Source organism: Rana temporaria, chromosome 1 (assembly GCF_905171775.1).
Source record: "Rana temporaria chromosome 1, aRanTem1.1, whole genome shotgun sequence".
NCBI classification, from domain to species: Eukaryota; Metazoa; Chordata; class Amphibia; order Anura; family Ranidae; genus Rana; species Rana temporaria.
Genome location: NC_053489.1, coordinates 18,152,733 through 18,176,749, shown reverse-complemented (window position 1 = coordinate 18,176,749; position 24,017 = coordinate 18,152,733). Strand labels below are relative to the sequence as shown.

The window sequence follows — 24,017 nt, the reverse complement described above, 5'->3', positions numbered from 1 at the left end:
GGAGTTGAAGGTCCGTGTTGCCCAACGACAGCCCCAAAACATCACTGCTCTAGAGGAGATCTGGATGGAGGAGTGGGACAACATACCAGCAACCTTGTGAAGACTTACAGAAAGCGTTTGACCTCTGTCATTGCCAACAAAGGATATATAACAAAGTATTGAGATGAACTTTTGATAATGATCAAATACTTATTTTCCACCATAATTTGCAAATACATTCTTTCCAAATCAGACAATGTGATTGTCTGAAATTGTTTCCATATTTTGTCTCTCATAGTTGAGGTATACCTATGATGACAATTACAGGCCTCTCTCATCCTTTTAAGTGGGAGAACTTGCACAATTGGTGGCTGACTAAATACTTTTTTGCCCCACTGTATATTATTCTGTTGTTTTCTATACTATTCTAATCTATTATTTTCCATACTATTCAAACTGGAATTGATTTTATTTGAATCTTGGGAAATGACTATATTCTTTCTATTCTATTTTATTGTTTTTTGTTTTAATTCATTTTTTTTATATTCTATTATTTTCTTTGCAATTGTTTTATATTCTATTATTTTCTTGTTTATTCATATTCAAATGTATTCTATTTGAATTTTTTTATTTCAGAAGATGGTTATATTCTTTTTTATATGTTGTTCTATTCTATTTGTTGCTATTATATTCCACTCTATTCGGTTCTTTTATTTTTTACTCTATTTTGTTCTGTTTTCCTCTATTATATTATATTTTTATTTTCAGTTATATTATTTTCTAGTCTATTATTTTTTTCTATTATATTCCTTTAATTTCTATCCTATTTTATTATTTTTGGAAATTGGAAAGCTTTTTGAATTTAAATTTAAAAACTCTTCAAATTACAAAACTTTTTGAATTCAAAGTTGAAAGCTATTCAAATTTGAAAGGTATTTGAAAAGTATTCGGATTTGAATTTCATACTATTGTTATTTTTAAAATTCATATACATCAATTCGAAAAAAAGTGAACCACACAATGTCTAATTCTGAATGTCACAAAGTGTGAATCCTTCACCAGCCACACCAAACTGAGTCACCAGATGAAATGGCTGATCAGATTATAGATCAGCAAATGCGCTCTGCACCACCCTCAATCTCCACCATCCAGATATACGATACCGTTCCTCACCAGTAAGTCCGCTGAAGAATATACGACAGGGCATGGGAGTATGAAGGGAGGAAAAATCCCATAGTGTGAACCAGTTTAAAATATTGCATTTTATTAAAATCAAATCAGATCCACTCACATGATTCTAGTGTCTTCCCCACACTAGGGTATTGCCTGTATTATATCCTATCTGACCGTGGCCTCCGGCCGTGAGCACGCGTCGGGCGTGCGTGATGAAGTCAGAGTCCTTGAATATACTGTATTTATTGGGGTATAGCGCGCTCCCGCGTATAGCGCGCACCCCTAAAGTTGCCTGAAATTCCTGTGGAAAAAATATTTTTTGTACTTACAGTTTTGGTGTCTTGCGCGGCATCCATCGGCGGCCTCATCGGGTCCGGCGTCCATCTGCGGCCTCGTGGGGTCTGGCGTCCGTCTGCGGCTTCGCGCGTCCTCTTCGTCGGGTCCGGCGTCCTTCTGCGGCGTCCTCGCGTCTTCCCCGCTCGTTTCCCGCACGGAGTTTGAATACTGCGCCGACATTTACAGAGCGCAGTACACTCGTGTATGGTCGGGCAGGCTCGGATACTCTCGCGCTGACGTCCTGTACGTCCAGGACGTCAGCGCGAGAGGAGCCAAGACTGCCCGAACATACACGAGTGTACTGCGCTCGGTATATGTCGGCGCAGTATTCAAACTCGGCGCGGGAAAGCGGGTATCGGCGTATATTGCGCACCCACGATTTTGCCATGATTTTCAGGGCAAAAAAGTGTGCGGTATACGCCGATAAATACGGTATATATTATAAATATACTGTAGTTGTAGATCTACTAACTGACACCAGTTTATGTGCCTAACTTTTATTTTCATTTTGGAGTCACAGATATTAGGACATTGTCTGATTTAGACAATTTAACATTTATCATTTGACTATGATTTGCAGAGAATTAGTCAATTCAGTAGCCAGGAAATGATGAATTGCATGATTTCTCAGACTGGGTTAATATTTATGTACAATATATATATTGTATATAGGTGAACAGAACACATCAATTATCTGTTATAGATGTAACACAACCTGGAGTTCTCCAGTGCTACAAAAGATATATACTGTATTTATCAGCGCTGCCTTTGAGGGGACAGGGAGGGGGCGGGATGAGCGCCTTTAGACTACATACAGGAGAATTTCCTGTTTACTCGGCAGCATCTGTAATAGGAAGTCCCGTCTCCTGGGCTGCCATTGGACAATTGTTCTGTCTATAATAGGAGGCGGGACTTCGTATTAAAGATACGCTGGTCTAAATACGCGATGACACAAAATGGTAAATTAAATCTAATACGACAGCAACAGCTAAGTATACACGCGCTCGAGTTTCTCGGCAGGAAAACACTGCCGAGAATCACGACGAGAAAATAGAGAGCAGGTTCTCTATTTTTTTCGTCTAGATTCTGGGCAGTTTTCTTCAGAAACCTTAAAGCCTCGTACACACACACGATTTACTCGGCCAACAGTTTTTTTGCTGGTTCTTGCCGAGAAAACCGAGCGTGTGTACTGTATGAGGCTTTAAAGTGAAGGTGCACGTTATACGCCGATAAATACGGTATATCCAAATAGCACCCCCAAGATCATCTCTTCACCACACACAGCCACAAAGGCAACATAATTATTGATGGGCAGTGTAGTAGTGCTCGGACGAATGGTTAAAAACAAATCAGGAAAAAATGGTCGGCCCTCACGCATGTTCACTTCTGGCCCTCTTTGAAAAAAGTTTGGACACCCCTGTCATAGATAGATTTTTACAGTGTTTGAAGGTCTTCAAATCTCTTGCATGCTTGAGTTTTTTTTAGCCTTTTGGAATGTTTTGCTTTTATTTGCTGTGTGGTGTACAACCCAATCTTCTCTCTTATCAGACCATCAATATCGGGAAGGAGGAACCAAAATACATCATACAGAAACATAGGAACACTTACTTTGCCCCGTTTCCATTGGTCCCCTACTATAAAATCTTCTCTCTTAGGTTTTTCTATAGCCAGACTGTTTGTGATGTACTCTGTCTTGACTTTACATCCTTCCACTGAAGGATCATAATAGATCATCTTTTTTAAATAAATCATAGAGGGTAGTTCTCCTCGCTCATTAAATAAGACCTCCTGCTTGGCTCTGCTTATGTAGTAAACCATTCGGACATACCTGTGCAGCTTCCAAAGGAAAAATATATATTTACTTCAACACATGTCTTCCAAATTCGTCCGATGATGCCTCGTACACACAAGTTTTCCCGTCTGAAAAACTGCCATGACAGCTTTTGGCCAGGAAAACTGGCCGTGTGTATGCTCCATGGCAGTTTTCCTGACAGGAAAACCGCCGGGAATCCCGGATGGAAAATAAGAACATGTTCTCTTTTTTCCTGCCAGGATTCCCGGAGGTCTTTTTCCCGGCAGTTTTCCTATGGGAAACACTGTGGTGGAGCATACACATGGTCGGGTTTCCCGGCCAAAGCTCTGATGGCAGTTTTCCTGCCAGGAAAACTGGCCATGTGTAGGGGAAAAAAGCTGGCAAGCAAGTTCTCGGCTTTCTCCTTGGGTTTCCCGGCAGTAAAAAGTCTGCCGGGAAACCTGTACGTGTGTATGAGGCATCAGAGTCAATTAATAAATGACTGCTCTAATTATTTTGCAACTTTGGTGGAAAATTTGAAACATTTGCGAAACAGATTTACTCTGGGCCTTCATTGATGTTGGTCAAACATCTAAATTTCCAGTTGTTAGTTAGGACTGAGTCTCTCAGGGGATCAGGAAGAAATGTATTTTTATCTGCTGAAACAAATTGGATCATGCTTTGCTGGAGTTTCCTTCCTTCCTTCCTTCCTCTGGATTAACAGTGGGTATGGGATTATGTATATAGGATTGTAATTTTTATTTTTTCCATTTCATTGGTTGGACTAGATGGACTTTTATCTTTTTTCAACAAGACTAACTATGTAACTATTCAGTGGCTGCTGATGCTCAATATTTTGGGGGCCCAAACCAATGCCACCCCCCACGGGAGATGGACAGGAAAGCAGCGATCCTCCCTGTGGGAGACGCATGGGAATGTGGCAAAACTACTCCGGGGGAGATGGAGGATCGGAGGCCTTCTTACCCTAGGAGGCAGATGACAAGGATCAATCTGAGGTAGGGCTGCTACTTCTCACTTTGGGGCTGCTGCTCCTCCTCACGGCTGAACAGGAAATGGGTACTGAGACCGGGTTGGCCTGGGAGTCTTAAGACTCCCTGGCCAGTCGGGTCTCAGGACCCCCTTCCTGATTGGCCTAGAGGAGAATTAGGAAGACAATAGCGAATATTAATTTGCTATTGCCACACAACAGGTGGGCTCAGGGGGCCGTGCTCTCTGTCCCAAGCTCACCTTTTTTGAAGCCAATTAGAACTTCATGTGCTTAGAAAACAAATAGAGAAATCAATGTGTCCGGCAACCTGCATGTAGATTAGGGGCCTGGCACATGGATAAGGGGAAGGGGAGCCCCTGTGCCCCATATGGATGAGAATAGTCCAGAGGTGTACATACACCTCAGGCAGTGGACAGAAAATAAAACATTGCAGACGAGAAGAGGAAGACATTGTGTGGCAGAAGTGACTTTGCATGTCTTTCAAATTTTGTATTTTATTTTTTGGGGGCTATTTTCTCCACTTTAACATTATTTTGAATGCACCTCAATGGCTCCAAATAGATGAATAAATGTGAATAAAGCACCTGGACCAGATGGTTTACACCCATGTGCCCTCTAAGTCTGGAGCTTACTTAAGGCTTGATTCCCTACCAATAGCTACATGCCTGTATGTTTACCACCTATTGTAGTGAAGATATTTGAGGGTTTGCTAAACAATCTAGAACAGTGATGGTGAACCTATGACACGTGTGCCACGGCTGGCACGTTAATCGCTCTCTGTCGGCACGCCAGGGGAATCCCCCAGGCAGGCAGTCACTTGCAGTGATGGTGCAGTCAGGGAGGAGCCTGCTCCCTTCCTTACATCAGTGGCAGTGACGTCAGCAGGGGGGTGGGCAGGCAGTCATCTTGTTCCATGTGCGCCATTTAGGAGGGGTGCAAAATTCTTTTTTCTCCACCGGATGTCTCTGTTCGGCAGCTTATTGCCTCCCCCTGGCCCCTACACTTCTGGTAAGGCATTCGGGGATTCCTTTCTGCAGATACCCTATTCCAGCATCCTCTGCTCCAGAACGACTTTGGTTCAGTCTGTCCTAGTGCAGCCTGTGAAAAAGTGGAGGGGGAGGGGCGGTGCTCGGAGCTGATATTCCATGGGGAGAGGGGCAATGGCTGCTAGCTGACATCTAGGCAGCGGGGATATCGATGAGCGGCTGGATGGTGGGGATTCCTTCAACACTGCCTGGGGAGAGCTGGACGACGGGGCCATGGAAAGGTAAGGAGGAGGATGGATCCTCCGATCTACATTGTACTGTGTGAGGGGATGTTAGTAGTCCTGGAAGCATGTGTCAGGTAGGTGAGTGCATGTGTCAGGTAGGTGAGTGCATGTGTCATGTACAGTTGTATTCAAAATTATTCAACCCCCACTGAAATTGATTGTTTTGGCCAGTTTGACATTGATTTTGATCATCCTGTCATCATGCTTACAATTAAATCAAAGAGGCACGTGTAGGTCAGACAAATATAACATTTATAATGAAATAACCACAAATGTCTTTTCTGTGTTCTCATCATTATCAGTTTTATTCAACCCCCAAGTGACATTCAATCTTAGTACTTAGTACAACATCCTTTTACAGTTATAACAGCTTTTAAACGTGAAGCATAGCTTGACACAAGTGCAGCGATCTACGGGTATCTTCGCCCATTCGTCATGGGCAAAAGCCTCCAGCTCAGTCACATTCTTAGGCTTGCGCACTGCAACTGCTTTCTTTAAGTCCCACCAGAGGTTCTCAATCGGATTTAAGTCTGGTGACTGCGATGGTCACTCCAAAATGTTCCAGCCTTTAATCTGCAACCATGCTCTAGTGGACTTGGAGGTATGCTTGGGATCGATGTCCTGTTGAAAGGTCCAACGTCTCTCAAGCCTCAGGTTTGTGACGGACTGCATCACATTGTCATCCAATATCTCCTGGTACTGAAGAGAATTCATGGTATCTTGCACACGCTGAAGCTTCCCTGTACCTGCAGAAGCAAAACAGCCCCAAAGCATGATTGACCCCCCGCCATGCTTCACAGTAGGCAAGGTGTTCTTTTCATCATAGGCCTTGTTCTTCCTCCTCCAAACATAGCGTTGATCCATGGGCCCAAACAGTTCTAATTTTGTTTCATCAGTCCACAGAACACAATACCAAAACTTCTGTGGTTTGTCCACATGACTTTTGGCATACTGCAGTCGACTCTTCTTATTCTTTGGAGACAGCAAGGGGGTGCGCCTGGGAGTTCTGGCATGGAGGCCTTCATTACGCAGTGTGCGCCGTATTGTCTGAGCAGAAACTTCAGTACCCACATCTGACAAATCTTTTCTCAGTTCCTCAGCAGTCACACAGGGACTTTTCTCCACTCTACGCTTCAGGTAGCGCACAGCAGTCAAAGTCAGCATCTTCTTTCTGCCACGACCAGGTAGCGTTTCAACAGTGCCCTTTGCCTTGAATTTGCAAATGATGCTTCCTATGGTGTCTCTTGGTATGTTTAACATCTTTGCAATCTTCTTATAGCCATTGCCCTTCCTGTTAAGAGTAATCACCTCTTCTCTTGTCTTCCCGGACCATTCTCTTGACTTCACCATGTTTGTAACCACACCAGTAAATGTCTAGAAGGAGCTGAGTATCACAGTCATTTTAAAGCTGCCTGATTGGTGCTTATTAGGCTTTATTGTTGCTCCCTGACATCCACAGGTGTTTTCAATACCTATTTGAAAACACTTCAATGAACCTCTGTTCTTCAGAGTGGTAGTCTTTAAGGGGTGGAATAATTGTGTAAATGAAGAATTCACAAAATAAACATTTACTACTGTATTACAAAACCAATTGATGTCATTTTAGTTGCATATGGTTCTTTAAGAAGTCCTTGTAGGATTTCATTCTGAATACAATTACAAATGTACACTAAATTCCCTAAAACCCTTTACAACATTGGGGGGTTGAATAATTTTGAACAAAACTGTAGGTGAGTGCATGTGTCAGATAGGTGAGTGTAATGGTCAGCTAGGTCAGTGCATGTGTCATGTAGGTGACTGCATGTGTCATGGGTCAGGTAGGTGAGTGTAATGGTCAGGTAGGTGAGTGCATGTGTCAGATAGGTGAGTGCAATGGTCAGGTAGGCGAGTGCAATGGTCAGGTAAGTGAGTGCAATGGTCAGGTAGGTGAGTGTAATGGTCAGGTAGGTCAGTGAATGTTGCAGAGTGCATTCTGCATTCTTTTTGGTCCCTTAGGGCTCATTCAGAGGGATGATCAGTCCCATTCTCTGTACAGAGATGCTGGCAGGTTTAATTCTGTGTTGGCACTTTGAAAGAAATAAGTTGGTTTTGCATCACGGTTTAGGCACTCGGGCTCAAAAAGGTTCGTCATCACTGATCTAGAAGGAGTCAATCTGAGTGACTCCTTAATAGAGAAGGATGCGGGTGTCCTGTTAGAACATAGACTTATAGCTAGATTCAGGTAGGGGCGCGCATCTTTAAGGCGGCGTAGCGTACCATATTTACAATACACCGCCTTAAGTCAGAGAGGCAAGTACTGTATTCACAAAGTACTTGCCTCCTAACTTACGGCGGCGTAGCGTAAATAGGGCCGGCGTAAGCACGCCTAATTCAAATGAGGATGAGGGGGCGTGTTTTATGCTAATGGAGGGTGACCTGACGTGATTGACGTTTTTTACGAACGGCGCATGCGCCGTCCGTGTACATATCCTAGTGTGCATTGCGCCAAAGTACGCCGCAAGGACATATTGGTTTAGACGTGAACATAAATTACGTCCAGCCCTATTCACGGACGACTTATGCAAACAACGTAAAACGTTCAAATTTCGATGCAGGAACGACGGCCATACTTAACATTGACTAGGCCAGCTATTTGATGGAATAACTTTACGCCTGAAAATGCCTTACGTAAACGGCATATCTTAATGCCACAGGCAAGCGTACGTTCGTGAATAGGCGTATCTAGTCATTTCATTTACATATTCTACGCCAAACTCAACGTAAGCGCCACCTAGCGGCCAGCCTAAATATTGCACCCTAAGATACAACGGCACAGGCTGTCGTATCTTAGATAGGTTTAAGTGTATCTCAGTTTGAGAATACACTTAAACTTAGGACGGCGCAGATTCCGAGTTACAACCAAAACGTAAAAGTTTTTTATTGGGGATTTTATGTGATAGACCAACACAAATTGGCACATAATTGGAAAATGGAAGATATATAATAAATGGTTTTACATTTTTTTTATTTTACAAATAAATTTGTGAAAAGTGTGTGGGGGGGCATTTGTATTGTGCCCCCCCCCCCCGAGTCAATACTTTGTAGAAACACCTTTTGCTGCAATTACAGATATAAGTTGTGACTAAACTTTGTCCTCAACGGGACTATATCCACTGTAAATGTTTCCTTTGTCCAGAAGCAGCACTATCCGAGACCCTTTAGCCCACTCAGTCACTAGTTGTAACACACTGTAGGGTGAAAAACAGCAAAGTCTCTTTATTCAAGCACGTTACCACAGATATACAACTCAGAGACACTCCCCCCACCCTTGTATTCAGGGTGGGGTAAACTGTCCAATAACAATAGGCACACAGGTCAGGTGTATTCAAACTTCTCATCAGTAAACAGCCTTATTAGCAGGGAGAGCTGCCCCCCCTCCCCTTCAGAGATACACATCCCATAATATACTTTTCTTCCAAGGCAGACAGACACAATAAAACAATGAAATACAACCACACCCCAAACGATCCCAACAACATGAGACAACACACAATATATACATACAGGGCCAGATTCAGAAAGGAGATACGACGGCGTATCTCCGGATACGCCGTCGTATTTCTGAGTGTGCGGGGTCGTAACTATGTGACTGATTCAGAGAATCAGTTATGCATAGATTTCCCTAAGATCCGACCGACGTAAGTGTCTTACACCGTCGTATCTTAGGCTGCATATTTACGCTGGCCGCTAGGTGGCGCTTCTGTATAGTTACGCAATGAATATGCTAATTAGGTAGATACGCCGATTCAGAAACGTAGGTCCGGCCGGCGCATTTTTTTACGTCGTTTACGTTAGGCTTTTTCCGGCGCAAAGTTACCCCTGCTATATGAGGCGTAGCCAATCTTAAGTATGGACGTCGTTCCCGCGTCAAGTTTTGAAAATTGTACGTAATTTGCATAAGTCGTTCGCGAATAGAGCTGTACGTAAGTGACGTTCACGTCTAAAGCAATGATGATTTGCGGCGTAATTTCGAGCATGCGCACTGTGATTTTTTCACGAACGGCGCATACGTCAAAAACGCGGGGCCACCATTAATTTAAATAAAACACGCCCACATCATCCCCATTTGAATTAGGCGGCTTACGCCGGACAAAATACGTTACGCCGCCGTAACAAGTTCTTTCTGAATACAGAACTTGCGCCCTAATTTACGGTGGCGTAACATATCTGAGATACGTTACGCCGTACCTAAAGTTACTCCAAAGTATCTGAATCCAGCGCAAAGTATATACAACATTCCAGTGTGGCTGTACAGTGAGTCTGACTAGCAAAGATCATAGTGGGGTTCTCAGTCATGCTGTGCCCTTAATGGACACAGGTAGCTAGATTCACGTAGGGTGTCCTAACTTTGCGGCGGCGTAGCTTAGCTTGTTTACACTACGCCGCCATAAGTTAGCGAGGCAAGTACATGATTCACAAAGTACTTGCCTGCTAAGTTACGGCGGCGTAGCGTAAATGCGGCGGGCGCAAGCGCGCCTAATTTAAATTTGGCTAAGGAGGCGTGTTTTATGTTAATGGGGCTTGACCTGACGTGATTGATGTTTTTTTTGGAACGGCGCATGCACCGTCCGCCTACATTTCCCAGTGTGCATTGCGGCAACGTACGCCACACGGGCCTATTGATTTTGACGTGGACGTAAATGATGTAAATCCCTATTCACGGACGACTTACGCAAACAACGTAAAATTTTCGAATTTCAAAGCGGGAACGGCGGCCATACTTTAACATTACTATTCCAACTATTTGTTGGAATAACTTTAGGCCTGATAAAGCGTTATGTACACAGTACAAAAAGCCGACTAGTGACGACGTAAGAGAATGCGACGGCCGCTTGTACCTTCGTGGATCGACGGAAAAAGCAAATTAGCATACCCGACGCGGAAAACTACGCAAACTCCACCCAGCGGGCGCCGAAGTATTGCACCTACGATCCGAAGGCGTACGAAGCCATACTTCTGTCGGATCGAAGCCAGAAGCCGTTGTATCTTGGTTTGAGGATTCAAACTAAAGATACGACGCAGCAAATTTGAAAGTACGCCGGTGTATCAGTAGATACGCCGGCGTACTTCTTCTGTGAATCTGGCCCTGAGTTTCCAGAGCTCTCCAAGACAATCTGAGTTGTACAAACCCAAAGTGACTCCCTTCACACAAGTTTTTTTGGGGATGTATCTACCAGCTTTGCACATCTAGAGAGGTACATGTCTGCCCATTCATCTAGGCCAAATATCTCAAGTTCTGTCAGATTTCATGAAGAGCGTCTGTGAACAGCAATTTTCAAGTCTTGCCACAGATTCTCAATGTGATTTAGGTCTGGATTGTGACTGGGCCATTCTAACACATGAATATGCTTTAATCTAAACCATTCCATTGCAGCTCTGGCTGTATGTTTAGGGTCGTTGTCCTGCTGGAAGGTAAACCTCCGCCTCAGTCTCGAATATTTTGCAGACTCTAACAGGTTTTCTTCTAAGATTGCCCTGTATTTGGCTCCATCCATCTTCCCATCAATTCTGACCAGTTTCCCTGTCCCTGAAGAAAATCATCCCCACAACATGATACTGCCACCACCATGTTTCACAGTGGGGATGGTGCGTTCAGGGTGATGTGCAGTGTTAGTTTTCAGCCACACATGTTGGTCTCATTTGACCAGAGCACCTTCTTCCACATGTTTGCTGTGTCCCCCACATGGCTTCTTGCAAACAGCAAGCAGGACTTCTTGACCACTTAAGGGCCGAGTCTCTTTCTGAGATTCGGTGTTTATAAGTTAAAAACATTTTTTTTCCTAAAAAATTACTTAGAACCCCCAAACATTATAATTTTTTTTAAATGACGGTTGTTGCAATACTTTATGTCACACCCTATTTGCGCAAAAATCTTTCAAGCGCACTTTTTGTGGAAAGAATAACATTTTTCTAAATTGCAGCCGCTCGTGGAATGGCGACAAACTTTTACCCTTAAAAATGTCCATAGGCAACATTTAAAAATTCTACAGGTTGCATGCTTTGAGTTACAGAGGAGATCTAGGGCTAGAATGATCGTGGTGACACCTCACATGTGTAGTTTGAACACTGTATGAGTTCACTACTGCACGCAGAGCCAGCGGCTCTGGTAAGCAGATCTTGAAAATTGATCTTGCGGCGTATCCGCTACAGAGACCACTATTATCAGAAACCGTGCCGCTGGCTGAAGAGGATACCTCGGTTATGGCAGCTAGTTGCTGCCATAACAAAGATATCCATCTTCAAACAGCCAACGTATATCGGTATGCGCCGGTCCGGAAGTGGTTAAACCTTTCTTTCAATAATGTCTTTCTTCTTGTCACTCTTCCATAAAGGGCAGATTTGTGGAGAGCACAACTAATAGTTGTCCTGTAGACAGATTCTCCCACCTGAGCTATGGATCTCTGCAGCTCCTCCAGAGTTACCATGGCTGCTTCTCCAATTAATGCTCTACGTGCCCTGCCTGTCAGTTTAGGTGGACGGCCATGTCTTGGTAGGTTTGCAGTTGTGCCATACTCTTTCCAATTTTGGATGATGGATTAAACAGAGCTCCATGAGATGTTCAAAGCTTGGTATTTTTTTTAAAACCTAACCCTGCTTTAAACTTCCCCACAACTGTATCCCTGACCTGTCTGGTGTGTTCCTTGGCCTTCATAATGCTGTTTGTTTACTAATGCTCTCTAACAGACCTCTGAGGGCCTCACAGAACAGCTGTATTTATACTTATAATAAATTACACATATGTGAACTCAATTTACTTATTAGTTGACTTCTAAAGGCATTTGGTTTCACTAGATTTTAGTTAGGCATATCAGAGTAACATGGACTGAATACAAATGCCCCCACACTTTTCACATATTTATTTGTAAAACATTTTGAAAACCATTTATCATTTTCCTTCCACTTCACAATTATGTGCCCCTTTGTGTTGGCCTATCACATAAAATCCCAATAAAGTACATTTACATTTTTGGTTGTAACATGACAATATGTGGAAATTTCAAGGGGTATGAATACTTTTTCAAGGTACTGTATGTTTCCCTTCAGACAAAGTATTAATTTGAACGAATAACAGGAGTTATACCAAACCATGCCTATTAATGTAGAGTGTAACTGCATAGTGATAAAGATGACCAAATGAAAATGCATCCATAGGTGTTGCAAGGGGGGAGCGAGGGGTGCGTCCCGCACCCGGGTGACACCCGCCAGAGGGGTAACACCTTTCACGGCGCTGGTCGAGAGAGGCTCTCTCCTCTTCCTCCTTCCCCTGCCCTGCATACTGCAGTATCTCCTTCACTCACCGCGATGTTCGGGCAGGGAGGAGGAGTAAGAATTGTGTTGTGAGGCACTGGCAGACAGCTCCAGAGTGCAATAATACACGGCACCCGCATGTCCTCTGGGAAGCTTCAATGCCATGCTGCCTACCACAACAATTACACTCCCCAGACCGACGGAGCCTAGGCTCCTCCTCCACACTGACAGTACATCCACAACAGGAGGAGGAGGAACATCCATGTGGACAAAGCGCGCTGAGCTGAGGTCTGTGGGGGTTACATTAGGGATTGCACAGAGGGGGGTTACAATAGAGATTGCTCAGAGGGGGTTACATTAGGGATTGCACCGAGGGGGGTTACATTAGAGATTGCACAGAGGGGGGTTACATTAGGGATTGCACCGAGGGGGGTTACATTAAGGGGTTGCACAGAGAGGGGTTACATTATTGATTGCACAGAGGGGGAGTTATATTTGGGGGATTACACAGATGGGATTGCACATAGGGAGATTCCATTAGGGTGATTGCACAGAGGGGTGTTACATTAGGGGGATTGCACAGGGGCGTTACATTAGGGGGATTGCAGGGGGGTGTTGCATTAGGGATTGCAAATAGGGGGGTTACATTAGGGATTGCAAAGAGGGGGGTTACATTAGGGATTGCAAAGAGGGGGGGTTACATTAGGGGGATTGCAGGGGGGTTACATTAGGGGGATTGCACAGGGGGTTATATTAGGGGGATTGCAGGGGGGGGGTTATATTAGGGAGATTGCACTGGGGGTGTTACATTAGGGGGTTTTCAGGGGGGGTTACATTGGGGGGAATTACACGGGGGTTCCTTTAGGGAAATTACACAGGGGGAGAGCTGTGCCTATGTGCTAGCCTGCTCGGTGCCCCAGTTTGAACAGTGACCTGGGAGGGGGGGTGACACCAAATTTTACCGCACCAGGTGACACCAACCCTAGTGACGCCACTGAATACATCACTTGTATCCCAGTCTGTGCTTCCAATAAGATTCATTTACAGAAACAACATCTAGCAGATTGGGTAAATATATCAGGAAATAAACTTACTTTTTGTCTTAGTCCATACTTTCCAAAAGTATTTCTACTTAGTTTCATATTGTTCAAAGCATGAGCCAGTACATATACCGCGGTGTAGATGAAATACAATTCTGTTTCATGCCTTTCAGTGAATTTATATGCAATGCATTCTGTCCCAGTGCAGGTGACATTAGGAAGAAAACCCAATGATCGGAATATTTCATTTTTTCTTTCATTAGGAGAAAGACAGTTAAACAATGAGAGCCAAATATCTTCCAGCAATGGATCAGCAGGGCGTGTGGATGGATGCACATTCTCTATATAACCATCCAATCCAGGTATGTAGATGTAAGGATAGATAGGTAATAAGCTACAGTTACATGCGTCCCTTAGACTGACCTCTGGATATGAACGAGTATTCCATGACTGATTAAGAATTAATGTGATATTCTCTCTGAGAGCGTTTGATTCCTTGCAAAAGACAGTATATTCAAGTAAAAAATGGCCGCACACTACAACAACATTAGTAGTTGCCTTCTCAAAAGCCATCATTTTCTGTCTGTTAACTTCCACATTGTTGGTCAAGTAGATGACAAATTCTATACAGATCCCATGTCTGGTCAACTCTTTTCTCAGCTCCTGAAGTTCTGTTTCTCCGGTGCCATCATCCGATGTAATAATTCCAACCCAATTCCATTCAAAAACTTTTAGGACCTTAATAACCACCTCATACCAAACCCGGCTGCTAGGAGCGGTGCGGTAAAAATTTGGGAACTTTTCCCTGTTGCTCAGGAGAGGATCACTAGCTCGATGGCTGATCTGAAGAAATACAATGTAGGAAAGATAGTAGTAGTTCTTACATTCAGCTGGACTTGTCTCCTAATGTATGAGATGTTTCATAGCCTATCCAACTTCTGAAGAAGGAACTCAAACTCAATCTATCCAAAACGGAACTTATAATCCCCCCCCCACGTGCCTCTTCCCCTGATCTCTCTGTCAAAATTGATGGCACAACTATCAGCCCATCCCCCACATGCCAAGGTCCTAGGAGTAGTCCTGGACTCTGAACTGTCCTTTAAGCCTCACGTTCAATCACTCTTAATTCACTCCCTGGTCATCTCTTGCCTTGATTACTGAAACTCCCTCCTCATTGGCTTACCTCTGCATACTCTAACCCCCCTTCAGTCCATCATGAATGCTGCTGCCAGACTCATCCACCTTACCAACCGCTCTGTCTCTCCTACTCCTCTCTGTCAATCCCTCCTCTGGCTTCTGCTCACCCAATAAATTAAATTCAAACTACTAACAATTGCCTACAAAGCCATCCACAACTGTGCCCCCAGCTACATCACTGACCTAGTCTCTAAATACCAACCAAATCGTTCTCTTCGTTCTTCTCAAGACCTTCTACTCTCTTGTAGGGATGAGCCGAACATACCCGGGTTCGGTTCGCACCAGAACGTTCGAACAGACCGTCCGTTCGCACGAACATTTAGAACCCCATTGAAGTCTATGGGACTCGAACGTTCAAATTCAAAAGTGTTCATTTTAAAGTCCAATATTCAAGTTATTGTTGGAAAACGTCTTTGAGAACCCGGGTCTTGCCCCAGGGAACATGTATCAATGGAAAAAAAAGTTTTAAAAACTGTAGTTTTTTCTTGAGCAGCGATTTTAATGATGCTTAAAGTGAAAAAAAAAAATCCTTTTAAATATGGTACCTGCTGGGTGTCTATAGTAGTGGCACGTGTTTAGAAATGTCCCTGCACAACATGAGATTACTCTAATAAAAAAAGTAATTTAATACTGCTTGCGGCTTTAATTTAATGTTTGGTCCCTGCAATATGGATAAAAATCATTGAAAAAAATAGCATGAGTTTCCCCGCCACCACTCCCCCCAGGTCATTACAAGACCCAGTGCCGATCCTGACCTCCCTGGGGCCCTAAGCAAAATTACATGGCACATTAAAAATGAGAATCGGGGGGCGCTGACGACAGTGACATGTCACATTAAAGAAAGTTGAGAAGCGGGGGGAGGGTGTGTTCTGCTGTCGGAAATGACTCAGCCAGCGAGTTTAGAAGCGGGGTGAGGGGGCGAAAATGACTTCTCACCAGGCGGGCCCTCTAGTAATTTGGGGGGCCCTTTGCAGCTTTGCGGGGGGCCCTAAGCGGCTTGCATAGTGAGCCTATAGCGAGGATCGGCCCTGACAAGACCTTTTGGCCCTATATACTTTGAACAGCAGTATACAGGCATTTCAAACAAGATAAGGACTGTAGGTTTCTTAAGTAGAATCAGAACCATGTCATACTTTGCTCCTGCATATTGCACAATTTCCTAAAGAGACCCTCAACAAACTACATGACACTTGTGCCTGATGAGGCCACTGATGTTCCAGTGGTGGTGGCCCGTGAGACTGTCCATACAGGCTTGGCCCCCCAAAGTGCACGTGCTGTGTGGCAACAATATATCAATTATTTTAGGGTGGGGGGGGGCATTACAATGCCAGATCTTGGCTCAATAAATTATTTTTTTGGGAAAGTAAAATTCTAGAATAAAGGGGGGTTGCCATCCGGGGCCCCCTTTGAACAAATTCTGTGAAGAACTCCTGTTCTCTGAAGGCCTCCATTATTTCTGCAAGTCAAAATTTAGAAAAAAAAAAACTAATGTCAGTCAAGCCTTAGCTTTCTCCCCATATCTAACCCACAAACTCATCCACTGATCATAAAGTCCAAAAATCAAGTTTCGTATTGTCGTATTGCACGATAGTTTTTCCGTCGTTTTCTACCGACTGTGAATGACGTTCTCATTCACGCAATATCCATTTTTCGCATGTGCGAAGCTCCGCACGTTGCCACGCCCATGACGATCGTTCTAGTGATTGACACGCCCCTTTTCAGTCGTTCAATGCAAGAGTCAGAAGAAATGATGGAGGGAAGACAGCAAGCTGCAACCAGGCAGGAGAGAGGCCAGGCACACACCAGGAGGAGCAGGAGTTACAAAGCCACCAACATGAGCTTTGAAGAGAGGGTAGAGATGGTGGCTGTTCTTAAAAAGGAGGACTATGACGGCAAAAAAGGGCCTTACAAGAACCCCAATAAACTGAAGGCACAGATAATGGAGAATGTGCGGAGGACTCTCCATGCAAAATTCGGGGTGCAGAGGTCCAGGGAGCAGCTGCGGAAGCGATGGTCTGATTTGAAAATCAGAGAGCCAGACCAGATGGGGAGAATTAGAAGAGTTCTCAGAAGACGTAAGTAAATTTCATGTGTACTCTGAATATTTGTTTTAATTATTTTGCGTCATTTGGTTTTCTTTCAGGTTGTGTATATAGACAGTCCAAGAATAGATGTTTCAAGGTTCCTGTGTGTGGGCATAATACTTGGTTGTTTTTTTTTTTCTTTTAAAGTGTATTTTGTGCGTGTACTCGAGAGAGGAGCTGGACTGCAGGAGTTGGGAGTAGGCAGGCCTCCCCCAGAGGCAATCTGCCACCTTTCTCCATGCCCCGGGTGGCAATGATGGGTGTGTGAGGTGTCCTCCCACACAGCCCGCCCTACCTGCTCCGCTTTGAAGCCCAACGGGGCAGAGGGACTCCCTATAAGGGAGTGAGAGGATCTAGCCCGCTCAACCAGCCCCGTTAGTCCTTCGCCTCTCTTTTTAGAGACCGCGTGGTCAAAGTGCGTGCATGTTAACCCAATTTCGAGTGCGTGTAAGTGTGGTGGTTTTTGCCGGAGGGGGGTGGGCGTACTAAGCGCAAGCTTACCTCGCATAGCACACCCACCGGGAGCCGGGCTGAGACCACCAAACTCAATTCACATGTAGCTGAGACCGGGATCCGAACCTCTAGCTGCAGAGGTGAATGGCTTTTTAGCGCAGTGCCAATCGCGTTGAGCCACCGCAGCTCCCCAATACTTGGTTGTTCATTGTATTTAAGATCTTTTTATGTGAGACCAATTTTTTATTGAATGTAGATGTGTTATTAACTAGATTTAAATAATCCGACTTAAGTCATTATACAGTAAAAGAAGAGTATGCTCAGCGCAGAAGTTGATTACACATATGGACTCAGTAGCACAATGGTTGGCATGGCCGATCCGCCCTATAGGCTTGCTATGCAAGCTGCTTAGGGCCCCGCAAAGCTGTGAAGGGCCCCCCAAATAACTAGAGGCCCCGTCTAGTAAGAAGTCATTTTCGCCCCCTCACCCTGCTTCTCAACTCGCTGACTGCATGGGAGAAGAGGCAAGAAGTCAGCACCCCTTGCTTCTCAATTTAATGTAAGATGTCATTTCCGACAGCACAACACCCCCTCCCCCCACTTCTCAACTTTCTTTAATGTGACATGTCACTGTTGTCGGCGCCCCCCGCTTCTCATTTTTAATGTGCCATGTCATTTTGCTTCGAGCCCCAGGGAGGTCATGATCGGCACTGAGTGTTGGTCACAAGAACAACCTAGTTAGCGTGTCACACAGAGGTGATCCAGTGTATACTTGTTGTTTTTCCATGTAGGAAACGTGTCCAAAGATAGAGAAATGCAGCAGCTTCGATAATGGATAAAATCCAGTGTTAAGCTTAGAAGGATTGTAAAAGCAGACAATTGTACTACACTTTTTAAAAAGAATGATTGATATTCCTCTTTCAGGCCTCTAATCTTTTTGATTCATGTAACCCTTTTTTTACAATCTCATAGGCCACAATCAAGCTGCAGAAATGGAGCCGACCAAACCCCACACAGTGGCAAGCCCCACCCTCGCCGGATGTACAGGTAGTGCAAAATGCCACCACATCAGGTCAGTGTCATACCGCACAGCTTCAGGTAATACACGTAGGCCTGCATAATTTTAATACATGTTTTTTCACAAATTTCAGGTGTACGAGCTGTTGGTCGCGGCTTAGAGATATTAAAAAAATGACACATTTTAAGTGTGATACAATAAATATTTTTGGATACTGAACAATGTCTGGCTTCTTATTATATATATGCTGCCTAAAAGAACAAATCTAGATTTGTGGTGTTTACATTGACAACGATGAGTATTTAGTAAAGGAAAATAAACACGACACTATGATAACGTAGAAGAAAGCTAGAATGAACTCAAATTAGAAAAGAATCAAACCAAGAAAATTACTGGAACAGGGGCATAAAATTTGGGCCTTAGGCACTGGTGGCGGTGTCACAACACTGCAACCCCTCACAGATACTGTAATTGGAGCGCCGAAAAGAGCCACATGCAAAGTATTGCATTAAAAATTGTTATTAGATGCCCCTGTTACACAGGGGCACAAAAATTGGTCCGTAGGCACAACACAACACTGCAACCCCTCCCAATATCTGTAATTGGAGCGCAACAAGGAGCCACGTGCAAAGTAGTGCATCAAAATTTTTTATTAGGCGCCCCTGTTAAACAGGGGCATAAAAATTAGGCCTTAGGCACTGGTGACAGAGCCCAGAAAAACAACATTTCTTACTAGCTATCAGAAAGAAAAGTGAGGAGGAGAAGGATATTCCATCAGCATCATAACAGGACAGTCACTCAGCATCAGCATACGCAGTCTCAAAGGGATCTGACATTTCAACAAAAAATTATTATTCAGTAACATCAGCATCAGGTGCTTGGTAGCTGGTGTTGATCCAAGCCTGATTCATTTTGATGAAGGTCAGTCGATCAACAGAGTCGGTGGAGAGGTGCACCCTGTGATCGGTCACAAAGCCTCCAGCAGCACTGAATGTGCGTTCTGAAAGAACACTGGATGCAGGGCAAGCCAGTAGCTCAATTGCGTACTGTGCAAGCTCTGGCCAGTGATCCATCCTCAAGACCCAGTAAGCTAGAGGATTTTCGGTGGGGAAGGTGTCCAAGTCGGATCTTCCCGCTAGGTATTCCCGGACCATGTAAACCAGACGCTGGCGATGGTTGCTGAAACCGGTCAGATCTGGGGCTGCGGACTAAAAAATTGTTTGAACGCATCGGTCAGACGGCCACCTTCTCCCCCACTTCTGGGAACGCATTGCACAGACCCTTCTGCAAGGCCTCCCACAGAAGTTTCATCTTCTGCTCCCTCTGCGATGGCAACATAAGGTCCGCTACCTTACTCTTGTAACGTGGATCAAGGAGAGTTGCCAGCCAGTGATGATCCCTCTCCTTGATAGCACGTACACGAGGATCCTTATGCAGGCTTTGCAGGATCAGGGAGGCCATGCAGCGTAGGTTTGCAGAGTCATTCGGGGCACAGTCCTCTGGGTCACTGAGGATGACAGGATCGGCAGCCACCTCATCCCAGCCACGTAAAAGTCCACGTGTTCCTTGGGACTGTAAATGATCTCTTGAAGACTGATGCTGTTGATGCTGAGTGCTAGGCTCCACCTCCATGCTGCTGATACAATCATCCTCCTCCTCCTCCTCATCCTCCTACTCCTCTTCTTCCTGTGTTCTAGATGGGCAAGCAGGAACAGTGTCTGGATAAAGGGGGCCTTGAGAGGTAAGGAATTCCTCCTCTTCCTCCCTCTGTTCTGCCTCAAGGGCCCTGTCCATTATTCCACGTAGGGTGTGCTCCAACATGTGAATAAGCGGGACAGTCTCACTGATGCATGCACTGTCACTGCTCACCATCCTCGTGGCCTCCTCAAATGGTGACAGTACAGTGCATGCATCCCTGATCAAGGCCCACTTGCGTGGTGAAAAAAACCCAAGCTCCCCTGAGCCAGTTCTGCTGCCATATTGGCACAGGTACTCATTGATGGCCCTCTGCTGCGTGTGCAGCTGCTGCAGCATGGCCAACGTAGAGTTCCATCTGGTGGGCATGTCACAGATTAGGCGGTTCTTGGGCAGGTTGTATTCCCTCTGGAGGTCTGTCAGCCGAGCAGTGGCATTATATGACCTCCCGAAATGCACACAGACTTTCCTGGCCTGCTTCAGGACATCCTGTAAGCCCGGGTACCTTCCCAAGAACCGCTGCACCACCAAATTGAGAACATGCGCAAAACAGGGCACATGGGTGAGTTTTCCCTGTCGCAGGGCAGAGAGGAGGTTGGTGCCATTATCGCTGACCACCATTCCAGGCTTCAGCTGGCGTGGCGTCAACCACCTCTGAGCCTGCCCCTGCAGAGCTGAAAGAACCTCTTCCCCAGTGTGACTCCTGTCTCCCAAGCACACCAGCTCTAGCACCGCATGGCATCTCTTGGCCTGCATTCCTGCGTAGCCCCTCGTACGCCTACGGAGCACGGCTGGTTCTGAGCAAACATCAGCACAGGAAGAGGCCACAGAGGAAGAAGAAGAGGAGGGGGTGGAGGAGAGAGGTGTGTCACAAGCAGTAGTAGTGTTTTGGAGGTGTGGTGGCGAAACAACCTCCAAAACTACTGTACCTTGCCCTGCGTCCTTCCCAGCTGCCAGCAGAGTCACCCAATGGGCCGTAAAAGACAGGTAACGTCCCTGTCCATGCCTGCTGGACCATGAGTCTGGGGTAAGATGCACCTTACCACTGACCGCCCTGTCCAGCGAGGCATGGTCATTGCCTTCCACATGCCGGTAGAGAGCCGGAATCGCCTTCTGTGAGAAAAAGTGGTGTTTGGGTACTTGCCACTGAGGTACTCCACATTCCACAAACTCACGGAAGGGGGCAGAATCTACCAACTGAAAAGGTAGCAGTTGAAGTGCTAGCAATTTTGCTAAGCTAGCATTCAACCGCTGGGCATGTGGATGGCTGGGAGTGTACTTCTTTAGGCGCTGCAGCAGCTGGGGCAGGGAAATGTGTCTGGTACTATCAGTAGATTGCCCGCATGTACTACCACTACTAAGTTGTGACACACCTATTTCTACACCTTCGGTGCAGGCTTCAGAGAGGACTGGGGGTCTAGTGGGGTTGGAGGTCACAGAAGGGCAAGGGGAGGTCCGCTTCGGTCTTTGGTGTGGGTCTTTCTGGTATGCTTGCCAACGAGCTCGACATATGTCTGGACAAACATGTGGTGCCCAAGCGGGTGATGTTTTGGCCACGCGAGATATGCTTGAGACGTATGTTGCAAACAGCAAAGGTACGATCTGATGGACATGTTTCAAAAAAGGCCCACACCAAAGAACTTTTGCTGTACCGTTGAGACACAGCAGTGCCATGTAATGCAGTTGGTGTGCTGCCCTTAAGCTGACCCCTGGAGGGCATCCTGCCTCTTTGGAGATGTGCCTGTGCCTCGTCCTCCTCCTCCTCTTCCTCTTCCTCCTGCTCTCTCCTATCAGGCACCCAGGTAGAGTAAATGACCTCATCATCCCCTCCCTCTTCATCATCACTGTCGAAAACCTGGCAGTATGCTCCAGTTGGGGGAACATCACTCCCAGATTGTTGTCCCTCTCGGCCACCCCCTCTCCCTGGGCTCACATCAATGCCTTCCTCTATCTGTGTTTTCCGTCATCGGAGTCTTCAAAACGCTGCACATCTTTATGTAGCATGTACCCAACACTGTATTGAAACAGTTCGGGGGACTCCTCAGGAGGAGACGGTGGGACTAGGAAAGGATTGTGTGATGCCATTGTGCAGAGGGAAGAGGAGGCCTTGGCAGCTGCTTTGCCAGACAAACTATGATCAGTCTGTGTGAGAGAGGATGAGGAGGATGAGGACGGCTTGGTCATCCACTCCACTAATTTCTCTGCATGTTGAGGCTCAAAACGGCCAGCTCCCGAAAAGAAGGACAAGCGGCCACGGCCACGTGCTGAAGAGGATGCACCACATCCACCACCAGCGTTACCTCTAGATGCAGAGCCTGCTTGCCCTCATGACTCTCTGCCTCTCTTTGTCCTTCCAGCCATATTTATGCGTTCAGGTGCTATGTAACAAAACAGACGCAGTCACACCAACTGCGTTCAGGTGTTAGTAAACTGCACACAAGCAGTAAGAGCGACTGCGTTCAGGTGCTATGTAACAAAACAGACGCAGTCACACCAACTGCGTTCAGGTGTTAGTAAACTGCACACACGCAGTAAGAGCGACTGCGTTCAGGTGCTATGTAACAAAATAGTTGCAGTCACACCGACTGCGTTCAGGTGTTAGTAAACTGCACACATGCAGTAAGAGCGACTGCGTTCAGGTGTTATGTAACAAAATAGTCGCAGTCACACCGACTGCGTTCAGGTGTTAGTAAACTGCACACACGCAGTAAGAGCGACTGCGTTCAGGTGCTATGTAACAAAATAGTTGCAGTCACACCGACTGCGTTCAGGTGTTAGTAAACTGCACACATGCAGTAAGAGCGACTGCGTTCAGGTGTTATGTAACAAAATAGTCGCAGTCACACCGACTGCGTTCAGGTGTTAGTAAACTGCACACACGCAGTAAGAGCGACTGCGTTCAGGTGCTATGTAACAAAACAGGCGCAGTCACACCGACTGCATTCAGGTGTTAGTAAACTGCACACACGCAGTAAGAGCGACTGCGTTCAGGTGCTATGTAACAAAATAGTCGCAGTCACACCGACTGTGTTCAGGTGTTAGTAAACTGCACACACGCAGTAAGAGCGACTGCGTTCAGGTGCTATGTAACAAAACAGGCGCAGTCACACCGACTGCGTTCAGGTGTTAGTAAACTGCACACACGCAGTAAGAGCGACTGCGTTCAGGTGCTATGTAACAAAATAGTCGCAGTCACACCGACTGCGTTCAGGTGTTAGTAAACTGCACACACGCAGTAAGAGCAACTGCGTTCAGGTGCTATGTAACAAAATAGTCGCAGTCACACCGACTGCGTTCAGGTGTTAGTAAATTGCACACACATGTAGTAGGAGCGACTGCGTTCAGGTGCTATGTAACAAAATAGTCGCAGTCACACCGACTGCGTTCAGGTGTTAGTAAACTGCACACACGCAGTAAGAGCGACTGCGTTCAGGTGCTATGTAACAAAATAGTCGCAGTCACACCGACTGCGTTCAGGTGTTAGTAAACTGCACACACGCAGTAAGAGCGACTGCGTTCAGGTGCTATGTAACAAAATAGTCGCAGTGACACCAACTGCGTTCAGGTGTTAGTAACTGCACACACGCAGTAAGAGCGACTGCACTCAGGTGCTATGTAACAAAACAGGCGCAGTCACACCAACTGCGTTCAGGTGTTAGTAAACTGCACACACGCAGTAAGAGC

At 45.6% G+C, this 24,017-nt stretch overlaps 1 protein-coding gene across 1 annotated transcript in view; it reads right to left on the bottom strand.

The window, feature by feature from the left end:
- The window catches only part of LOC120926011 (vomeronasal type-2 receptor 26-like), a 53,347-nt gene that overhangs the window by 10,465 nt on the left and 18,865 nt on the right, over positions 1–24,017 (bottom strand). Inside the window, exon 3 of the mRNA XM_040336068.1 lies at positions 13,941–14,729. Within this exon, the coding sequence (XP_040192002.1) occupies positions 13,941–14,729 (789 nt within the window). The remainder of the gene's footprint in view (positions 1–13,940; positions 14,730–24,017) is intronic.